Raw genomic sequence first — 19,477 nt, forward strand, 5'->3', positions numbered from 1 at the left:
AACCGCTACATCTGGCTTACTGGTTGAGATAGGGGGGCTCACTAATGCTTTTTTCCCTGGCATTGGGCCCTAATTAATCCTCCCAATCATCTCCCAAGTAGCTGAGATTACAGCAGTGAGCCACCTCACCTGGAACTCAGCAAAATCTTATTAATTCAAAACTAACTCAACAAATATGAATTGAACAAGTTCCCAACACTGCACTACCTACTACTAATATGGAGACATAAGACAGGGCGCCTTAAATTCTAGTTCAGGAGCCAGAAAGTTAATACATAGTTTACGGACCCAATTTGGCCAGCTCCTTGGCTTTGTAAATAAGGCTTTATTAGAACAAATCAACATTCATTCATTTATGTATTGCCTATGGCTTTTTTTTTCTTAAACTAAAATGGGAGAGATGAGTAGTTTCAACAGACTCCATGGTCCAAAGAGCCCAATGTATTTAATAGTCTTTTATTTTTAAAAGTTGGGGGTTAGTGCCAGGCACAATGGCTCACACCTATAATCCTAGCAGGGAGGCTGAGATTAGGAGGATTGTAGTTGAGGCCTCATCTGAACCAATAGCTGAGCACAGTGGTACACGCCTGTCATCTCATCTAGGAAGGAGGCTAAGATCAGGAGGATTGTAGTTCCAGGCCAACATGGGCAAAAAAGTTTGTGAAACTCCATATCAACAGAAAAATCTAGGTGTGGTGGCATGCACCTGTCACCCCAGCTATGGCAGGAAGATTAAAATAGGAAGATCACAGTCCAGGCTAGCCTGGGCAAAAAGTACAACCCTATTTCCAAAATAACCAGCCAGAGTGGTGTGGCTCAAGCAGGACTGCACCTACCTAGTAAGAACAAGCACAAAGCTCTGAGTTCAAACTTTAGAACCTAGGACCACCCACAAAAAGAAAAAAAAGATGAGGGTTGGAAAGAAGGGGTGGGGGAAGCTAACCTCTGCTCTAGACACCTATTACATAATATGACAAAAAATAATTATATTTCAAATGGCAACAAATCTGGGGTAAAATGTTACAAAGTCAGTATGTGTTTGTGTCCCTTGTGGGGATTTCAACATGAAATCCCAATGTGACTGTACTAGGAAGTGGGACGCTTGGGAGGTGATCAGCTCACGAGGGTGAAGACCTCAGAATGGGATTAGTGTCCTTACAAAAGGGACCTAGGAGCTCTCTTGCCTCTTTTGAGCACGTGTGGACACAGTGAGAGGTACCATCTATGAACAAAGAAGCAGGCTCTCACCAGACACCAAAACTGCTATCTTAATCTTGGACTCCCCAGGCCCCAGAACTGTCAGAAAAAATTTCTGCTGTTTATAAGCCACAGTCTATAATCTTTTGTTATTGTAGCCCAAACTACGACAAGAAGGCAGATCCTATAAGTTCTTTATTATTTGACACTACCTGTTACAGCTCTGACAGGCACTTTTGTGCTTCACAAATACAATGAATGGTCAATGATGGGCAAAAAAACTATGTGCAAGATTCTAAAATACCATGAATCTTAAAGGTTAAACATGTCTCCAATATTAATACATCACAATTCCTTGAAAATTGGATACACATAATTGCATGCAGAACTGGAGGTATGGCTCAATTGGTAGAGTGCCTGCTGTACAAGCATGAAGCCCTGAGTTCAAACCCCAGTCCCACCAAAAAAACAAAAATAAAGCCTATTGTACACAATATACGTGTGCACACACACACACACACACACACATTGTATTCCCTTGATGGAAAAAAGGTTTATAGTACATAAACTGCAAAATTTTCTTTGTAAGTTTCTCTGAGAAATATTATTACCAAAGACATGCTGTTCAAAAAATAAGAGCTGCTCAGAAGGCTCCGAATTTAAACCCCAGTACTGCCAAAACGGGGTAGGGGAAAGCAGCTCAGTATTTGGACTACTGCAATAATAAAAAGTCTTCAATTAAACCTTTTGTGAATGGCTGAAATGTCCAACTAAAATAACTACTACAGAGAGTATTTAATGCCTCAGAAATAAAGAATACTGGCAGCATTCATAATGCAGACATAAAATGGCTATATGTCTGCTTCTTAAACAAAGTGAGTAACACTAAAAAGATATTGCAGCTAGGCCTGCTGTCTCAAAACCTGCCATACCAGCTATGCGGGGAAGCACAAATAAGAGGACTGTGGTTCTGGCTGGCCCAGGCATAAAGAAGCACAATCTTAAAAATAACTAACACAAAAAGGGCTGGTGAAGTGGCTCAAGTGGTAAAGCATATCTAGCAAGTATGAGGTTCTAAACTCAATCTCTAATACTGCCCCCCAAAAAACATTTTGATGCTCAAACCCCTGAAACTGTCAGAAATATGAGACAAAAAGAAATAGGTAACACAGACCCATTTAGAATAATTTTTTTCAGACAATTTAGATATATAACTTCTAAATTATAAATTTAAAAAGAAACTCTGGACTTTGGCTTCATGGAGAAGTAGGTATACTTTCTTAGCAAAAGGAACATCAATGTTTTGGAAATTGTTTGCAATCTCATTTAGAAGTGGCTCATGCCTGTAATCCTAGCTACTCAGGAGGCAGAGATCATGAAGACTGCAGTTTGAAACCAGCCCAAACAAATAGTTCAAATCCTACCTCGAAAAAACCTATCACAAAAAAAGGGCTGGTGGAGTGACTCCAGGTGTAGGCTTTTTGTTAGCTAACAGACTGCAGTTTGAAACCAGCCCAAACAAATAGTTCAAATCCTACCTCGAAAAAACCTATCACAAAAAAAGGGCTGGTGGAGTGACTCTAGGTGTAGGCTTTTTGTTAGCTAACAAACTTAATCTTCAGGCTAATGACATAAGTCCTGACTGTAAAAGCAACCTAACCTTACCTAGCCTTCATCAACAAGGACTTTTGAGATCACTGTACTTGCAGGTTCTTCCTGCAAGATCCCATGATGACATCATATGCCCACATTCTGAAGAGGCAGATTGAGTGACCTCCCAAAACAATGGCGTAAGTCAGCAGTCCCAGAGAGGGAACAAAGCTTTCTTTTCACAAAGACAGCATTGCGTTCTTGAGCACTCCTACCAAAATCAGAGCACTTTGTAGCAAGGCCTCTAAGTGGGTATAATTAGGCAGTAATCCAAATACATTTCAAATGAATTAAGGAAAGTCTTTCAATAAAGACCAACACAATTATGTTATTAAAATAATTTTTAAAAAACTTTATGATAGGATACCAGTGTTTGAAAGTATTTATAGGACTTTCCTAAATTATGTTAAAAGTTTGGAAACTCTGTGGAAAAAAAACTGAAAGAAACTAAAATAAGAAAAGTAAGAATGCCTCGAACTAACCCTGATCGGCTGTATGAGACCTGATGGAAGTGCAGATATGACTTGTAGTAACATCTGCACCCTACATGCTATCCAGAGAGTTAAGCATTAGGACCAAGTTTCTCTACATGATGAAGTTTCTGATAGTAATGGGTTCCCTTTTTTAAAAACATAGTTACCTAAAAAACAAATTCATTAAAAGAAGTGGTTCATATAAAAAAAGGATTCTTCATATTATATAATGATTCAATTCAAGAGTTCTCTTGGATAGTGAGTATCTTAGTTCATTTAAAATTATTTTATCTAACTCTGAGTGAACTAAGTGAGCACTTCTTCTGCCTAAAGCAAGGTGTGTATCTTTTAATCTTTACAATTAACAAAAAACAAACTAAAGCACTTAACCAATTTAAGAGTCAGTGTAAGATTAAAACTAAATCAGAGAGCTGTGCACAAAATTAAGTTTCTTTACTCCTATGCAGAAAACCCCAATAAATGACAGTGTCAAAAATAACTAGTAAAAAAGGCTTAGAGAAAAATCTGCTTAATGTGCTGGAGGCATGGCTCAAATAGTAGAGCACCTACCTAGCAAGTGCAAGGCCCTGAGTTCAAACCCCAGCACTACAGGGGGAAAAAAAATCTGTTTAATGAAGCTGACTTAAAGCTCAACTGTGAGAATATATAAACCAAACATAAAAGTCCTCTTGGCTCTAAATGTACAGTTATTTTGTTGCCATCTCTGACATGTTTGATAAACAAACAAGCAGGCAAAAGAAACATGTTAATTTCAAAATTAAATCACTCCTAAGAGAAAAAGGTTGAAAATCAGAGGCACTGTCAGCATATACGTAGATGTACGTGTAGATGTGTGTGTGTATGTGGAAACACATAAACACATCATCACACATAAACCCTCTGAGAATGATTTGAACAATTAAAAAAAAGAGAGAGAAAGAATAGGAATGAAACAGTAGCTAGCCAAGTATCAGAAATCCAGTAAAATTATAGAGGGGTGCTTACCAGGACAAACAGTGATTTCTTCTGCAGAACTCTCTGGCATAAGGACTAAGCTTCTCTTACTGGTCAAAGCAGCAATTCTAAAAAAGAACCAAACCTCAAGTGAATTCCCAGTAAAATAAATCAGAACGGGGGCCAAAGCAATGGTGAGACATTCACAGAAAGCCACAGGTAATATGATACCTGCTGTCCAATACCACAAATGCACAACAGGGAAGTAAGGACTCAGCAGTACAAACTCCAGACCAGAAACAGAGAAAATAAACATGCTTACAACTTTGGTTCCAGTGAAATCACTGAATGAAAAGAAACCCCCTTTCAGAGTCTCCACAAAGGAAGGCTAAAGGGTAAGAACTATCTGTGAACATCACAGAAGACAGAACTCCACTCTAATATAAAAATGTCAAAGGTGTTCTACCGTCTCCACCTCAGCCTTCTGAAGGACAGAGACATATAAACTCAGAAGAAAAGACATGGTGATTCTCCTGACAGCACACTAGCTTTTCCCTCACCCTGTAGTTAAATTTCCTCTTTATCTCAAGACGTAGCTTTCCAGGCAACAACAACAACAAAAAAACACAAATCCAAACTGTCCTATAGCAAAAAGCTGCCCACAGAAGTTGAAAATCTCTTCCAAGAAAAACTTAATTATGAATGGTTTCCCTCACCCAACCTTCTGGTTTTCCTTGCCTGTTCATGGAGTGTGATCTCTTCCTGACACAGGAACACATGGCTGAGAGATCTGAGCATCACAACTAGCCCCTTCAAGCTTCAGAAAGCTTTGTGATTAGTTTGATCAAGTATGCAAGAAGACATAGAAAAACACAAACCCTCACATCAACCAAGAACCACAGAGAAAAGAGAATAGCCACCACTGACTCATGATAAGTAACCAAATCCTGACAGGAAACCACAAGTGATTTCTCTCTCTAAATAAAACAACTCATAACATTTGTTCTAAAGCCAAGCCAGACACAGTTTACTCTGCCTGTAACATTAGGGCTTTATTCAAAGGGTCCATCACAAAACAATCTGCTGACATTTATAAAATGGGCTAATCAATTTAAAGTCAAATCACACTGCCTGTAATTTCAACTATCTCCTGGTGACAAAGCATATAATCATTTATTAAAACCTCCATCTGGGGCTGGAGGCATGGCTCAAGCAGTACAGCACCTGCCTAGCAAGTGGGAAGCCCTGAGTTCAAACCAGTACCACCCAAAAAAAAAAATAATTAATTAAAAAAAAAAAACCTACACTTGCTCTGCATAGTCTCACCACAGTAACACAGAGACGCCTACAGGGAGCAAAAGACCTACTCAAGTTTAAAAATAACTGTCTTAACAGCAGGAGAATCAAACCAAAGCTGTATTCTTCATCCCAGGAAGAGATACCCAATACTATCCGCCAAAACTTAATAACAGCTAAATTACCACAAATGACAACTGGGCCTTAGCTTCCACATAGGAGAGGACAGTCACTATGAAATTAAGCTCTTGAGAACTCCCCAAAACTCAACTAGCACACAAAGGGGAAAAGTGGTTGGAAACCTGATCCAGTTATAGTGCAGTTTATAAGCAATCAACTAGTCTCCATAATGAAAAGGTAAACTCTACCAACCAATCAACATGAATAATAGAAAAGGTAATGCAGAGTATACCCACTTAGAGAAAAGATGACAGACTAACACATATCATAGTGGCACAGGAAAGAGTGCAAATGGCACAGGATCCATGTGGCCTGCATAATATGAAAGCTGCCAAGGGAAGACTTAAAAGATGCATAAGGTTGGTAAATGCATGTAAAATGAGCACAAGCAGAGAAAACAAAGGGAGCAAGGGCACAGGAAGAATAGAAGGACCACAAAGAAATCAGTCTAGGAACTTCAAAATGACAGAAAGCTAATAGAAGGAAATGACCACTTTTCAGAATTAATGTATATAGGATTTCTGCCAAGAGGACTAGAGTGGACAAAGTCTCTTCCAGCCCTACTATTCTAGGATTCTAAAAGATGCACATTTGAGAAGTTGGAGACAATGGGTTCTCTGAACTATGCTTACAAAAGAGCTGCTGTTTCCCGGGCAAGTTGTCCATGTTGTCTCGCACAGCTCAGCTTTCTTATGCTAGTACCATCAGAGAAGCTTGAAACCCACACCAACAAATAATCTAACCTTTGTGAGGCAGGTACAGAGTTTCCTTCTTCAGAAGTTTCTTCAACAAATAGCCCTTGAGAAGACTGCAAAGAAATATGAAACATCTTAAATACACAGGCACAGATGAACTAGTTTGTTTCTTTAAAAAAAAAATAAAATTGTTCAATGTTACACTCAGTGCTTAGAAGTAAGAATAAGACATCTGCATAAGTCCATAAGACTCAGTAGAAGAAGCACACCCTGTGGTGTCAGAAGACTGCACTGAAATCAGATCTAGAGCCTGATCTCATGGCACATGCCTGAAATCCCAACACTCAGGAGACTAAGGCAGGAGAATCTCAAGTTCAAGGTCAAGCTAGACTACATAGTGAGTTTAATCAAGGCTGGGCTACCTAATGAGACTCTGTCTCAAAAAAAAAAAAAAAAAGAAAAAAAGAAAAAAGAAAATCGAGGAGTAGGTGATCCAAACACCTACTACATTTGTAATCTTAGATAAGTCACATCTGAATATCTTTCATCATCTTAAAATAAGCATTAACAATTTTTTCACAGAAAAATTACTGTGAGAATTAAGCAAGATAATCTATGCAATGTACTTTGTAAATGCAAAACCAGTATAAATATTAACTGCTAAGTCAAATTAGTTATGACTTTAAAAAAACTGTTACAAAGCTTTTGTTATAGAAGCAGAAAATATAGAGAAAAGTCCAGTTTTCAACAGAAATACTCATTTGGGAAAAAAGACCACAATCCATGAAAGAAGTCTCTCTGAGCACAACAAAGATAGAACACGGGATATCCTAAAGGAAACGTCTCTTTTTGCTACAGATTTGCCTCTCTGGTTTTGCTATCCCAGGGACACCTTTAAAGAAATGCAATAAGTTGGTGGTTGGTGGCTCACATCTACAATTCTAGCTACTGAGGCAGAGATCAAGAGGATAGTGGTTTGAAGCCAGCCCAGGCCAATAGTTCAGGAGACACTGTCTCCAAAATATCCAACACAAAACAGGCTGGCAGAGTGGCTCAACTGGTTGAGTGCCTGCCTAGCAAGCATTAAGGCCCTGAATTTAAAAAAAGTGCTACCAAAAAAAAAAAAAAGATTATTTCCACTGATTCATAAGAGAATTAGTGTAAATGTCAGCCCATTAAACACAGATGCAGAGAAGAGCATAGAGAAAGCAGCCACTGCTGCCTTAAGTCAGCTTCTGACAAAGCGTTGGCTAAATGCTTCCTCCAGGAGATAGAAAGCTACTGGCTAAAGTTTCCAGGGTTTCCTAACAGGGTATAAACACCTTAAACAAGTTAGGCAGCTCTCTACCAATCAGGTAAATGTTGAAATATACTTTAAAAAAATAGGAATAGCTGTTTCAGTCTACTGTCAAAAGAAAGGTAAAGTTATACAATGACTGGAAATGTATTCATTATGAAAAATTAATTGAACAAAATAATCAAAGGTACTAAAATACAAAAGAATAAATACTGCACCTGACTGAACTCAGCAGTGAGTTTTTTTAAAATCTTAAAAAAAAAAAAAAAAGTAAACACTGACACCTAGTGTCCACTTATGAGATAGAACTTTGCTGATCTAAAATCACTAGCCTTTGGACTTAAAAGGCAATCAAGGCACTCATCCCAGCACCTCTACCTTAGGCTAAAGCCCATCTCAGACTCTTCCAGTGTAACTGTACAAAACTAATTGTGCGCTTGTAAGTGCCAGACCTCTGCCAATCACTTTACATGCATTATCTCCTCTCATCTTCACAAGAACCTCATAAAACAAAAAGTATTAAATTATTTTAGAAATGAGTAAAGTGAAACTTCACAAGGGAAACAATCTGCTGCAAATCACAGTTATCAAAAGTAGAGCCGACACTCCAGAGGAACTAATACAGAAACCTTAAAGCAACAGAGGTTATCATGAGAACGGGATCAGTAACCAGGGTAAAGATAAATTAGAGATGAATCAACATGGGTCATAACACATGTACATGAAAGCAATGCTAGGAATATTTCTGTATAGCTGTCCTCAACTCAACTAGCAAAAACACTTTGTCTTCCTTATTAGGCTTATCTCTTTTCTTCAACAAAACTAGTGATAAAGGCAGAAAATGACCTGCCTGGAACTGAGAGGGGAAGAGGGGAGAGGGTGGGGGAGGGAGGCAGGGGGGAGAAATGACCCAAATAATGTATGCACATGTGAATAAAACAAAAAGTAGAGCCGAGACGTGCCTGACGCCAGTCCACACTGAACCACTATTGTATACTGTCCACACAGATGACGCACTTCCAACCACTTCAATAGGAGTGGCTACAAGCCAATATATTACATTCATTTCTAAGGAAGGTTCTTCCAGAATGTGAAAATAAGACAGCAGAACATGCAAATAAAATCTGATTAGACTACCTACATCTAAATAAAGTAAACAGGAAAGTTTATGACAAGGAGGAAATTTTAAGGAAGCTGTGGCCAAATCAGGACATTGCACTGTGTCTAAAGAAACATGTTAATAAAAAAGGGATAGTTTGTATCCAACGTAAACAAGAAACATCTAAAGCTAGATATGGTGGTACATATGCACAATCCCAGCTGTTGAGGAGGCAGAGATAGGAGGGTAGTGGTTCAAAGCCCAAGCAAAATAATAAGTGAAACCCTATCTCAAAAGACAAGCTGGACATGGTGGTACACAACTGTAATTCCAGCTACTTGGGAGGCAGAGTGTAGGAGGATCATGGTCTCACTCTTGCCCTGGGCAAAAGCACAAGATCCTATCTGAAAAACAAAGCAAAAAGGGCTGGTGACATGGTGGTTGAAGTGGTAGAACACCAAAGACTTGCATTCAAACCCTACTACCACCAAAAAAAAAAAAAAAAAAAGAAAAAGAAAAAAGAAAGAAAAGAAAGAAAAACCTAAAGGTCTACACTCAAGTAGTGTTTTCCACACTATGGTTTAGGAATGAGAGTTAACTGTCACCACAGAAATGGTCTCTGTTGTGAGGCAAAGATCACTTCTCAGACCTTTCCATAGACTATTTAACATTTTCTGATTACTACCACAGATTTCTAGATACACTCATACTAGAAAGAAGTACAGTAAGTAGTGGGTATGAGTATTCTGGCCACTGAAAGTATCCCTACTTCATAATTAACAAACTGTCATTTGGAGTATTTGTATCAGCTTGAAGTTTGGCTAGTAAAAGTCAGTTGTCACAACTTCACACAATCTGGTCACTTCTGGGAAGCAAGTTAGGGATTAGGCTCTGAAAAGAAAGACCCCTCCTCCCAACAATTTCCTGACATAACACTATCAAGGTAACCTCTCAGTCTTCCTTCCTTGTCTCAGTGATACCAGAAACAAGTTACCATCTGATTCTAAAGCTTTGAAAACCACCTCAGACTAAACCATTTCCTCCAAGTTCAATGTTTTTTTTCTGAATCCCAATTTCTGAGACTCTATCAACTAGAGTCTTAAACATGGGCAGCAGCACCAAAGCCATGTACAACAGAAAATGCTTAATAAACACATTCTTTCTACCCACAGTTCCTGATAGCAAAGGATCAAGATGAGAAGCAAAAGTGCAACCATAAGACCTACATTATTTGTCTATAAAATCAGTAAGTTTGTTTCTATTTGTTTGTGAGTTTGGTGGAACTAGGGTTTAAACTCAGGGCCTCATGATTGTAGGCAGGTACTCTACCACATGATCCACATGACTAGCCTTTTTTGCTCTGGTTATTTTGGAGACTAAGTCTTGCTTTTTACCTGGGCTTGCCTGGACTGTGATTGTCCAGTCTACAGTGGCTGGGAATGACAGGTATATGCTACCACACATAGTTTTTTCTTTTGAGATGCAGTCTTATGAATTTTTTTGCCTGGGCTAGCCCGGAACTGTGATCCTCCCAATCTTAGCCTCTCGAGTAGCTAGGATTATAGGCATGACATACTGGTGCCTGGCCTGTTTTGTTTTCTAAAGGTACTATTCTGTGCTGGCAAGGCTGTAGTGAACGACACATTGCTAGACAGAGGGAGTACAAATTTGAACAGTCTTTCTGAAAAGCAATATGGTAAGTCTTTATGTTCATAACTCTTCAATTTAGCATTTTTATGGCTCTGTTCCTAAGGACATGGATTTCAAATAAAAAAGTTTCATTGATCACAACCAATATGCCAAGCAACAGGAAAATGCTTTAAAAATATTATGCTAAGTTCATAAGCCACAATGTCATTAAAAGTGAAATCTATAGGTAATTTTAACATGAGATGATTATATAAAGTTAAAAATATAGTAATATACTGTTATGAGTACTGGGGATGTAGCTCAGTAGTAGAGCTCTTGCTTAGCTTGCAAGTAGTTCTGGGTTTGATCCCCAGGCATTGGGGGAAAACAAATAAACAAATACATAAATAAAACACTAGTATGATCTGACCCATACAAACAATAAAGGAAAAAAGGTGAAGGGACACACCACTGTATGGTAGGATTGTGGATGCTTCTTAACTTTTACTTTTTAAACTTTGCAAAATTTTTCAATATTTCTAAGTGATTTCTAAAATTTATGTTAATGCCTACACTGGCTATTGCTACTCACTAGGGTTGTCTGACTGGTCTCCTTGCAATGAGACCTCTCTTCCCATTACCAGTGGGTGTTTATATAATTTGACACATTTCCCCTTCAGGTCACAACCAAAATGAGCTGGTAAGGGCTAGTAACCCCAAATTTTTCCTGGAAATTTGACATTTCAAGGGGGAGAGAATATGTCCTCTGTAACCTGTAACTAAGTGTAGGAGCTATAGGAAGGGAAGCCAGTCTACAGGCAGAAAAATGAACCAGAGACAATATGCCAACAAAATACAGAGAGATTACAGTTGATATGTTAGACCCAATACTTTTTCAGGCCTAATTACAGTATGCTTTAAAATTTATGAAATACAAGCTATTTATGATAATAAAGTCCTCTTTTTAATTACACTAGCTTGACTTGGTTTGTTGCAGGCAAAATAGTATCAACCAACAATACTTCTCACAGTATTTTGTAGCCTGTTCATGAAGTTAGAGAGCTTCAATCTAATAAGACCAGCCACTAGATTGTGATCACCTCAGATGTGTCCAAAAGGCATTGCTTTGAAACTTGACATAACATAGAACTTTAACACAAATCAGTGCTCTACAACTCTGGCCACTGGGCTGTTTCAAGCTAACAACTTTAATTACATTGAATCACTGTCACCCTTCTTCTTTTAATAAGCACCTTTGAATTGTAAAGAACAAACAAAACATGTTACCATAAACATCAATTACTATTCCTTTAGAAGAACTAGAACTGTTAGGAAAAATGCCTTCTCTTTCCTTATAATAATCTTTCTGGAATGTAGATGATTGGGAAGAATGATCCCCATAGGCACCCTTATGAATGACTTTGGGAAAAAAACTATCATTTCTGAGTGCTTATAATCACCTGAGCATTATATTAGTTTTTGGTTTTTTTAATACAAATTCACTTTAACCATTAAAACAACTACTGAATGATAAGTTGCTATTCTCATCTTATAGATGTAAAATTGAGATTCAGCGAAGTTAAACAGCTTGCTCAAAGATATACAATTATTAAAACACAAAAGCCAAAATTCAAACTCTCTATGCTATGCTATGAGGCTTTTCAGAGCTACCATTTCTTAACTCTTTATCTAAGAGAAACCAAAATAGGGTAACAATAAAACAAAAGCAAAAACTCAAACTCAAGCAACAGATATAACAAAAAACATACAGTCATAAAATAAGACATTTTCAAAATTATAATTGACAACTCTAAGATACTTTTATGATATTCAGAAGGGGATTGGGAGATACAAGCTTTCATGTATAATACAATCTAGCCATGTCAGAAAAAGACTGAAAAAGCAATCTAAATGGCTCAAAATGGAAATTGGTTTCAATAAATCAGAGAAAACCACCACAAGAAAAATCAGAAACATATCATTATAGGAGGAGGGCTAAACTGTGAAACTATCTGCACTTCATACGAAAGGACCACCTTCCCTAGTAAATAAAGGGTGCCTAGAAATCACTAAAAAAAAGCACAAAGCCTAAACAGAAGAAATGTAAATGGGTCTTAGACATGTGAGGAAAAAAAGTTCAACCTCACAAATAAGAGAAATACAAATTAAGACTACATTGAGATACCATTTTTCATCTCCCATATTGGCAAAAATCAAGAAGTCTGAGCACTGGAAGCATAGCTCAAATGCCGAGCAAGCCCTGAGTTCAAACCCCAGTATTAAGGGGAAAAAAGAAAAGTTTGAAAACACCGTGTTGGAATGGGTTTGAGGAAACCGTACTCATACTTTGCTGGTAATTCAAATGTACACAACCTTATGGAGGGCAATTTGCAGACATACTTTGATCCACCAACTGTATCTATATGAAATTAGCCTACAAATCTCTCCCATGTGGATGAAACAGCCTCTGTTCAAGAGTAATCTCTGCAGTTGGGAGTATAGCTCAAATGGTAGAGCACAAGGCCCTGCGTTCAACCCCCCAGTACCATCAAAAATAAGAGTAATTACTGCAGTACTGCTTGTAATAGGAAAACATGAGAAAGAACCTACATGTTTATCTACAGGCCATAGGATAAAATAAACTATGACTCATTTAACTTAGTATATTCCACATGAAAAAAAAAAAAACTAATTAAGAAATTCTTTTTTTTTTTGTGGTACTGGAGTTCGAACTCAGAACTTAACACTTCTAGGCAGGCGCTCTAGCACTTGAGCCACTCCTCCAGCCCAGAAATTCTTTTTTAATGTATTGTAATGGAATATCTCAGACACTAAATGAACAGGGCAAGGGCAGAATCATGTGCATAGCATGCTATCATCTGTATGAAAAAAAAGGAGAACAGACTGTGTATACTGCTTGTACTACATAAAATATCTTGAAAGGACAGGATATACCAGAAATAGTGACACAGACTGAGTCCAGAGAGGAAATGGTTAGCTGAAGGGTATAGATAGGAGACAGAAATTTTAATTTATATCTTCCTGAATTTTGAATCATGTGAACATTACTCCCTATTCAAAAGCTTTTTAGAAATAACGATCTGAAGAACAAAAACTAAACTATGGTATGTCCATGTTTCAAGTACACTTAATAAACACCTAGAATAAACTATAAAGTGGGGGAAACAAAATCTGTACAGAGGAGTCTTTTTGTTCAAAAATTAAAAAGAAAAAAGATATTTTTATAAGCATAGAAATGATGATGACTACCTCTTGGTAATGGAATTATAGATAATTTTTTTTCTTTGAGACAGAGTATCACTATAGTCCAGGTTGGCCTCAAATCAGCAATCGTCCAGCTTCAACCTCCAAAGTGATGGGGTAACCGGTGTGTGCCACTACATCAAGCTTCTCTTCTTCTTTATACTCTTCTGTTCTTTCCTAATTTTCTATAGTGAGCGTATTTTACTTTAATAATCAGAGGGGGGAACCCACAAAAAGAACAAAAAACTAAAATAATCCTTGTTTAATCTGTGAATAAATCATCCTTAATTATAGCATCACTGACCCTTACCTGACCATGACTGGTTGTTGGTTCTTCCTCCAACAAAAGTTTCTGTTTCAAGCTTTTAATTGGGCTTTCTTGGAAATCCTTGGTTTTTGAGTGCCAGACAGATGCCCTAGACTCCTGCCTCTCCTCTTTGTCTTCATCTCCCATATCTTCTGAGATGCCTTCATTTTTTTCACTAGCCTGATCTCCTTGGCCACATTCATTCTGGATCAGAGAAGGAGGGCTAGGTAACACTGGTTCCCCAAACCCTTTTTTTTTAAAGAGCTGCCTCTGGGCCATCTTTAGGCTCTTTTGATAAACCTCCAACTGGCAGAGAATGACCTTGGTGTACTGGTTAGGGTCTACTCCGGCAGGGCAGAATGGAATACCCCAGAAGTAGTGCACAGTGCTTCCAATGTCCTGGAGACCTTTGGCAGCTGCTGGGGTAGGCAGACAGTGGCTGGATGTGTTCCCCCTGCCCTGGGAAGCTTGGAGAAAAGCACAACCCCTCCCAGTACTTTCCTGTGGCTTCCCACACTGTGTGTGCTCAGCCAAGTGGCCAGTACATCTGTCAAAACATTTAACGTTCTCATTCTCAAACACTGGCTGGCTTGACTGGTCCCAGCTTCCTGAGCTGTCAGAGACCGGCTCCTCTTCAGTGTTTTCAGTGTGGTCCCAAGGCTCCTTTCTTTCCTCAGCCTCGTTTCCCTGACTGATATGTGAGCCTTTAAACAGTGATGGAGGTACCAGCTGCCATATGCCTGTAGGTATTTGAGAAAAAGTAGGGCTAAGGACAATCTTTTTTTATTAAGTGGGCTTGGTAAGCTATTGCTTACCAAGAATTATAAAATGTGGTTAAGGAATTCCCTTGAGTTTAACCAAAGGTTGTTTTTTCCTTGGCGATAAAAGAACGTTGGGTATTAGTGAAATCTCAACTACTTTCTGTTTGAACCTCTTTAACATCACCAAAAGGAATTTGGGCATTTCTGTATATCTACTCTAGCATGAGATCCCTGTAATTTGGTTATATAACTGGTGAGTGGAAGGAGTCAGAACAGGGAGACATGCCTTCAGTAGTCCCAGTCCCAGAGTCTGTGGTTTTCTCTTGGTAGGAATGTGAAGATGGTCCAGTGGCCAGAGGTCGAAATCTGGTAGCAGAAACATCAGAAGGCCAGCAACTCTGAAACAAGCGATCCCACACCAGACCAGGTTTATTATTAAAATAGCTACATATGAAGAGTCACAGGAAGGACAAAAAGGGGAGGCCACTGTCTCTAGAAATTTCTCCTCTCCAAAATGTAGATGCTCAATTCAAATGAATTCCATAAGTACATACTGCACACTTTTGTGCAAAGTGCTGTAGTACGTCACTACACTACACCATTTCTAATATGGCATAAAGGGCTCAGGTTGGGCATGGTGGTTCATGCCTATAGTCCCAACTATTAGGAGACTGAGGTGAGAGGACTGCTTGAACCCATAAGTTCAAGGCCAGTCTAGGCAATACTGTGAGACTTCCCCATCTCAAAAACAAACAAACAAAAAAACAGAATCAGGGATGACTGAGAACTTGCTACTAGAAAATATCCTTAGCACTTAAAATAGTTTCAATAACACATGCTCAAATCACAATTTAATATTCTTTGATTCTTTTAGAAACTGTCCATTCTTTATCTCATTTCCTTTGTTCTCCCCACAAACAGGGGAAATAAACACCTGATCCTGTTGCCTTTGGGACTGTCCATACTCTGTAACTCATTTCAGAAGTTGCCACCTAACTATGGCTCTTTTAATCCATGGGCTGAAAAATCTGTGGGGTGGAAGAAAACTATTTCATGTATTGACAAAACAAATTGAATTAACCAACAATTCAGGGTAGACTTATTACAGGAAGTATCTGTTAGCTGTAAACCCTACAAATTATCACAGCTAGTTCCTACTGGAACTGTAACACTATATAAGTCACAGAACATTGCTGGTAAATCCCATGAACTTTTTCAATATAGTGTATTTACATTCAGACTTTCAGCAATGGCTTTCCTCAAGAGCTCCTCTTCTTCTTCCTCCTGGCTGTTCACTTCTCTGGCTTCCTGTTCACTCATTTTGAGAGCCAAAGCAAACTGTTCTTCTTCTGTCATCTCTGTAAGAGGATAGAGGGGAGGGGAAGGACACCACAAACAGTGAAATTAGCATGAAGACAAAAGAAAAAAAAAAACAGAATTGTTAACTAAAGAAACTACAGACCATTTAGTACAATTTTATCATCTAATAAATGAGGAAAGCCAAGAGGTAAGGCAGCAGTCAGGATTATTAGCAGCAGTTCTGATAGGAACGCTGCATTAACAGAGCAGAAGCTCTCATGAAGGCTAGTTTTGCCTGTATTGTTAATTGGATCTCAAGCACAAAAGAATGCCTGGCACATGGTAGATAAATATTTGATGGGTGAATAAATAATGAAAACACTCTAGAGCTTTTTGCTAAATACCATACTACTTTACGCTCAGCATTTAACCAGAATAATTTTGTTCTTCAGAATCTTCTGAGTCAGGTGTGGTGGTACACGCTTGTAACTCCAGTTACGTGGGAGGCAGAGGCAAGAGGATCTTCTGAAAGCCAGCTCCCAAAGGTAACAGAGAGACTCTGTCTCAAAACCAAAAACTACAAAGTGGTATGTGCCTATAATCCCAGTACTCAGAAGATTAAGGTAGAAGGATTGTGAGTTCAAGACTAGCATGGCTTGAAGAACGAAATGTTATCGTTCGCTGGTAAATGGATGGAACTGGAGAACATCATTCTGAGTGAGGTTAGCCTGGCCCAAAAGACCAAAAATCGTATGTTCTTCCTCATATGTGGACATTAGATCAACGGCAAACACAACAATGGGATTGGACTTTGAGCACATGATAAAAGCGAGAGCACAGAAGGGAGGGGTGAGGATAGGTAAGACACCTAAAAAATTAGTTGGCATTTGTTGCCCTTAACGCAGAGAAACTAAGGCAGATACCTTAAACGCAACTGAGGCAAACAGGAAAAGGGGACCAGGAACTAGAGAAAAGGTTAGCTCAAGAAGAATTAACCTAGAAGGTAACACACATGCACAGGAAATTAATGTGAGTCAACTCCCTGTATAGCAATCCTTATCTCAACTAGCAAAAACCCTTGTTCCTTCCTATTATTGCTTATACTCTCTCTTCAACAAAATTAGAGATAAGGGCAAAATAGTTTCTGCTGGGTATTGAGGGGGTGGGGGGAGAGGGAGGGGGCGGAGTGGGTGGTAAGGGAGGGGGTGGGGGCAGGGGGGAGAAATGACCCAAGCCTTGTATGCACATATGAATAAAAAAAAAAAAAAAAAGACTAGCATGGCTATTTTAGCAAGGAAAAAAGTAAAACCAGCAGGGTGCCAATAATTTACACCTATAATCCTAGCTATCTGGAGGCTGATTGGGAGGCTGAGATCAGCATGATAGTGGTTGGAGGCCAGCCTGAACAAATAGTTTGTAAGACCCCCATCTCCAAAATATCCAGAGCAAAATGAACTAAAGGCATGGCTCAAGTGCTATAGAGCACCTGCTTTGCAAGCACAAAGCCCTGAGTTCAAACCCCAGTTCCACCAAAAAAAAGGAAAACACGTTCCTTACTAACCAGAACATGAGCTCCAAATACCATTTTCTATTAAAAGCAACTTTAGTACACTGGAGAAATGGCTGGCTCCAACTAAAACATCTGTCATAGCTGTGAACAAGGAATCTATCAGATACTATTAGAGTCATACCAAAAGAACTAAGAAAATTGGAGGAGTGGCTCATGTGGTAAAGTACCTGCCTAGAAAGCAGGAGACCATGATTTCAAATGTCAGTAATGCTTTTACAAAAAAAAAAAAATCCTCAGGAAACTAAACTCAGAATTTAAAAAAAATATCACACTGGCTAAAAATGAAACTGATACATCAATACATACCAATATATCCCTAGCCCCTTATTCAGTGAACATAAAGGGAACACAATAAATATATGCTAAATGAATGAAAGCATTAAGAAGGACTATCTAGGGTGGGGTACTAGGAGATGATTCTGATTTCATGTAGTTCCCTGAGTCTACAAAATCTTAAGAGTTTAGGTCCAATTAAAAAAACCACTGGCCCCACTGTTTCCATCAAAGGTCTGTAACACTGGGATGGTCAATAAATCTTACCTCCCAAGACCCTGCTTTTTCTCCTGGAGGATGATATTACCTTCCGTTACAGTTTGGATCTTAAATGTTCCCTCAAAAGCCCATGTGTTAAAGGCCTGATCCCAATGTAACAGTGTTCACAAAGGTAGGACCTTTGGAAGGTGACTGGGCCATGAGGGTTGGGCCTTATAATTGGATTAATCTTATGGATCATGACTGGATGTGTTAATGGCACTGGTTCGGTATGTAATCTAAATTCTTGTCCCAGGCGGAGGGGGGGGGTGTAAGTGGAGGGGGAAGGGGGGGAGAAATGACCCAAACATATGAATAAAATAAAAATTAAAATTAAAATAAATAAATTCTTGTCCCACATGGAAGAATCCATGGTAGGATACGTGAGAATAATGAAGTTTATTAAAAGTTAGGGAAGGGGACTACAAAGGGAAGCATGGTGAGACCCAGGTGGAAGCCGGAAGCTGACAGAGTGTGTTTCTGCTCTTCAGGTGCTTTTAAAACCTGTGATAACCTATGGGAAAGGGAGAACCAGTAGATTCCCATCTAATAATTAATGATTAGGGAGGGGCATAGGCAGTTCCCAGACAGGTGAGGGTGGTTCCTAAGCCAAAGCATGGTTAGTCTAAGATGTAATTTTTTTTTTTCTGAGTCCCTAATTTAGCCTGCCTCAAACGGACTTAGAAAGTGGTGCTAACTTTAGGAGATGGAACCTAGTTGAAGGAAGTAAGTCACTGGGGGCATTTCCTTGAGGATGTATTTTGTCCCAGGCCCCTCCCTTCCTGCCTGCCTTCCATGAAGTGAACATCTTTGCTACTACCTGCTCTCTGCCATGATGCTCTGCCTCACCTCAAGTACAAAGTGACAGGGCCAAGTGACCATGGACCAAACCCTGTGAAACTGTGAGCCAAAATAAACCTTTCTTCCTTCTAAGTTGTTGATCTTAAGTATATTGTCACAGCAATTGAAAACTTCTAAACACCTTTCTAAATACATGATCTAAGTTGTCACTTGCTGGCATAAAATCATCCATAATATTCCTCTGTCATCCTTTTCATGACCGTAGAATCCACAGTACTGTCTGATCTTTTAATCCCAATACTGCTAAATTGTGTCTACACCTTTTTTCATCAGTCTAGGTAGAGATTTTGTCCTTTTTTGATACAAAATTAACTATAATTAAAATTAGTGACTGATGGGTACATAGATGTCTATTATATTATTTTCTGCATGTTTTATATGTCTGAAATATTCACAATTAAAATTTAGTACAAC

General features: G+C 38.7%; 1 protein-coding gene across 7 annotated transcripts in view; it reads right to left on the bottom strand.

Annotated features, from left to right (window-relative positions):
* The window catches only part of Uimc1 (ubiquitin interaction motif containing 1), a 110,359-nt gene that overhangs the window by 38,036 nt on the left and 52,846 nt on the right, over window positions 1–19,477 (bottom strand). For 4 of the 7 annotated variants that reach the window (XM_074058719.1, XM_074058717.1, XM_074058718.1 and 1 more), the window contains exons 4-8: window positions 16,036–16,160; window positions 15,095–15,200; window positions 14,045–14,787; window positions 6,383–6,558; window positions 4,326–4,402 (exon numbers count right to left, since the gene is read on the bottom strand). In XM_074058719.1, the coding sequence (XP_073914820.1) occupies window positions 4,326–4,402; window positions 6,383–6,558; window positions 14,045–14,787; window positions 15,095–15,200; window positions 16,036–16,160 (1,227 nt within the window). The remainder of the gene's footprint in view (window positions 1–4,325; window positions 4,403–6,382; window positions 6,559–14,044; window positions 14,788–15,094; window positions 15,201–16,035; window positions 16,161–19,477) is intronic. The other 3 variants (XM_074058720.1, XM_074058723.1, XM_074058722.1) reach the window with 3 other exon arrangements.

This window comes from Castor canadensis, chromosome 16 (genome assembly GCF_047511655.1).
Source record: "Castor canadensis chromosome 16, mCasCan1.hap1v2, whole genome shotgun sequence".
Lineage (NCBI taxonomy): Eukaryota > Metazoa > Chordata > Mammalia > Rodentia > Castoridae > Castor > Castor canadensis.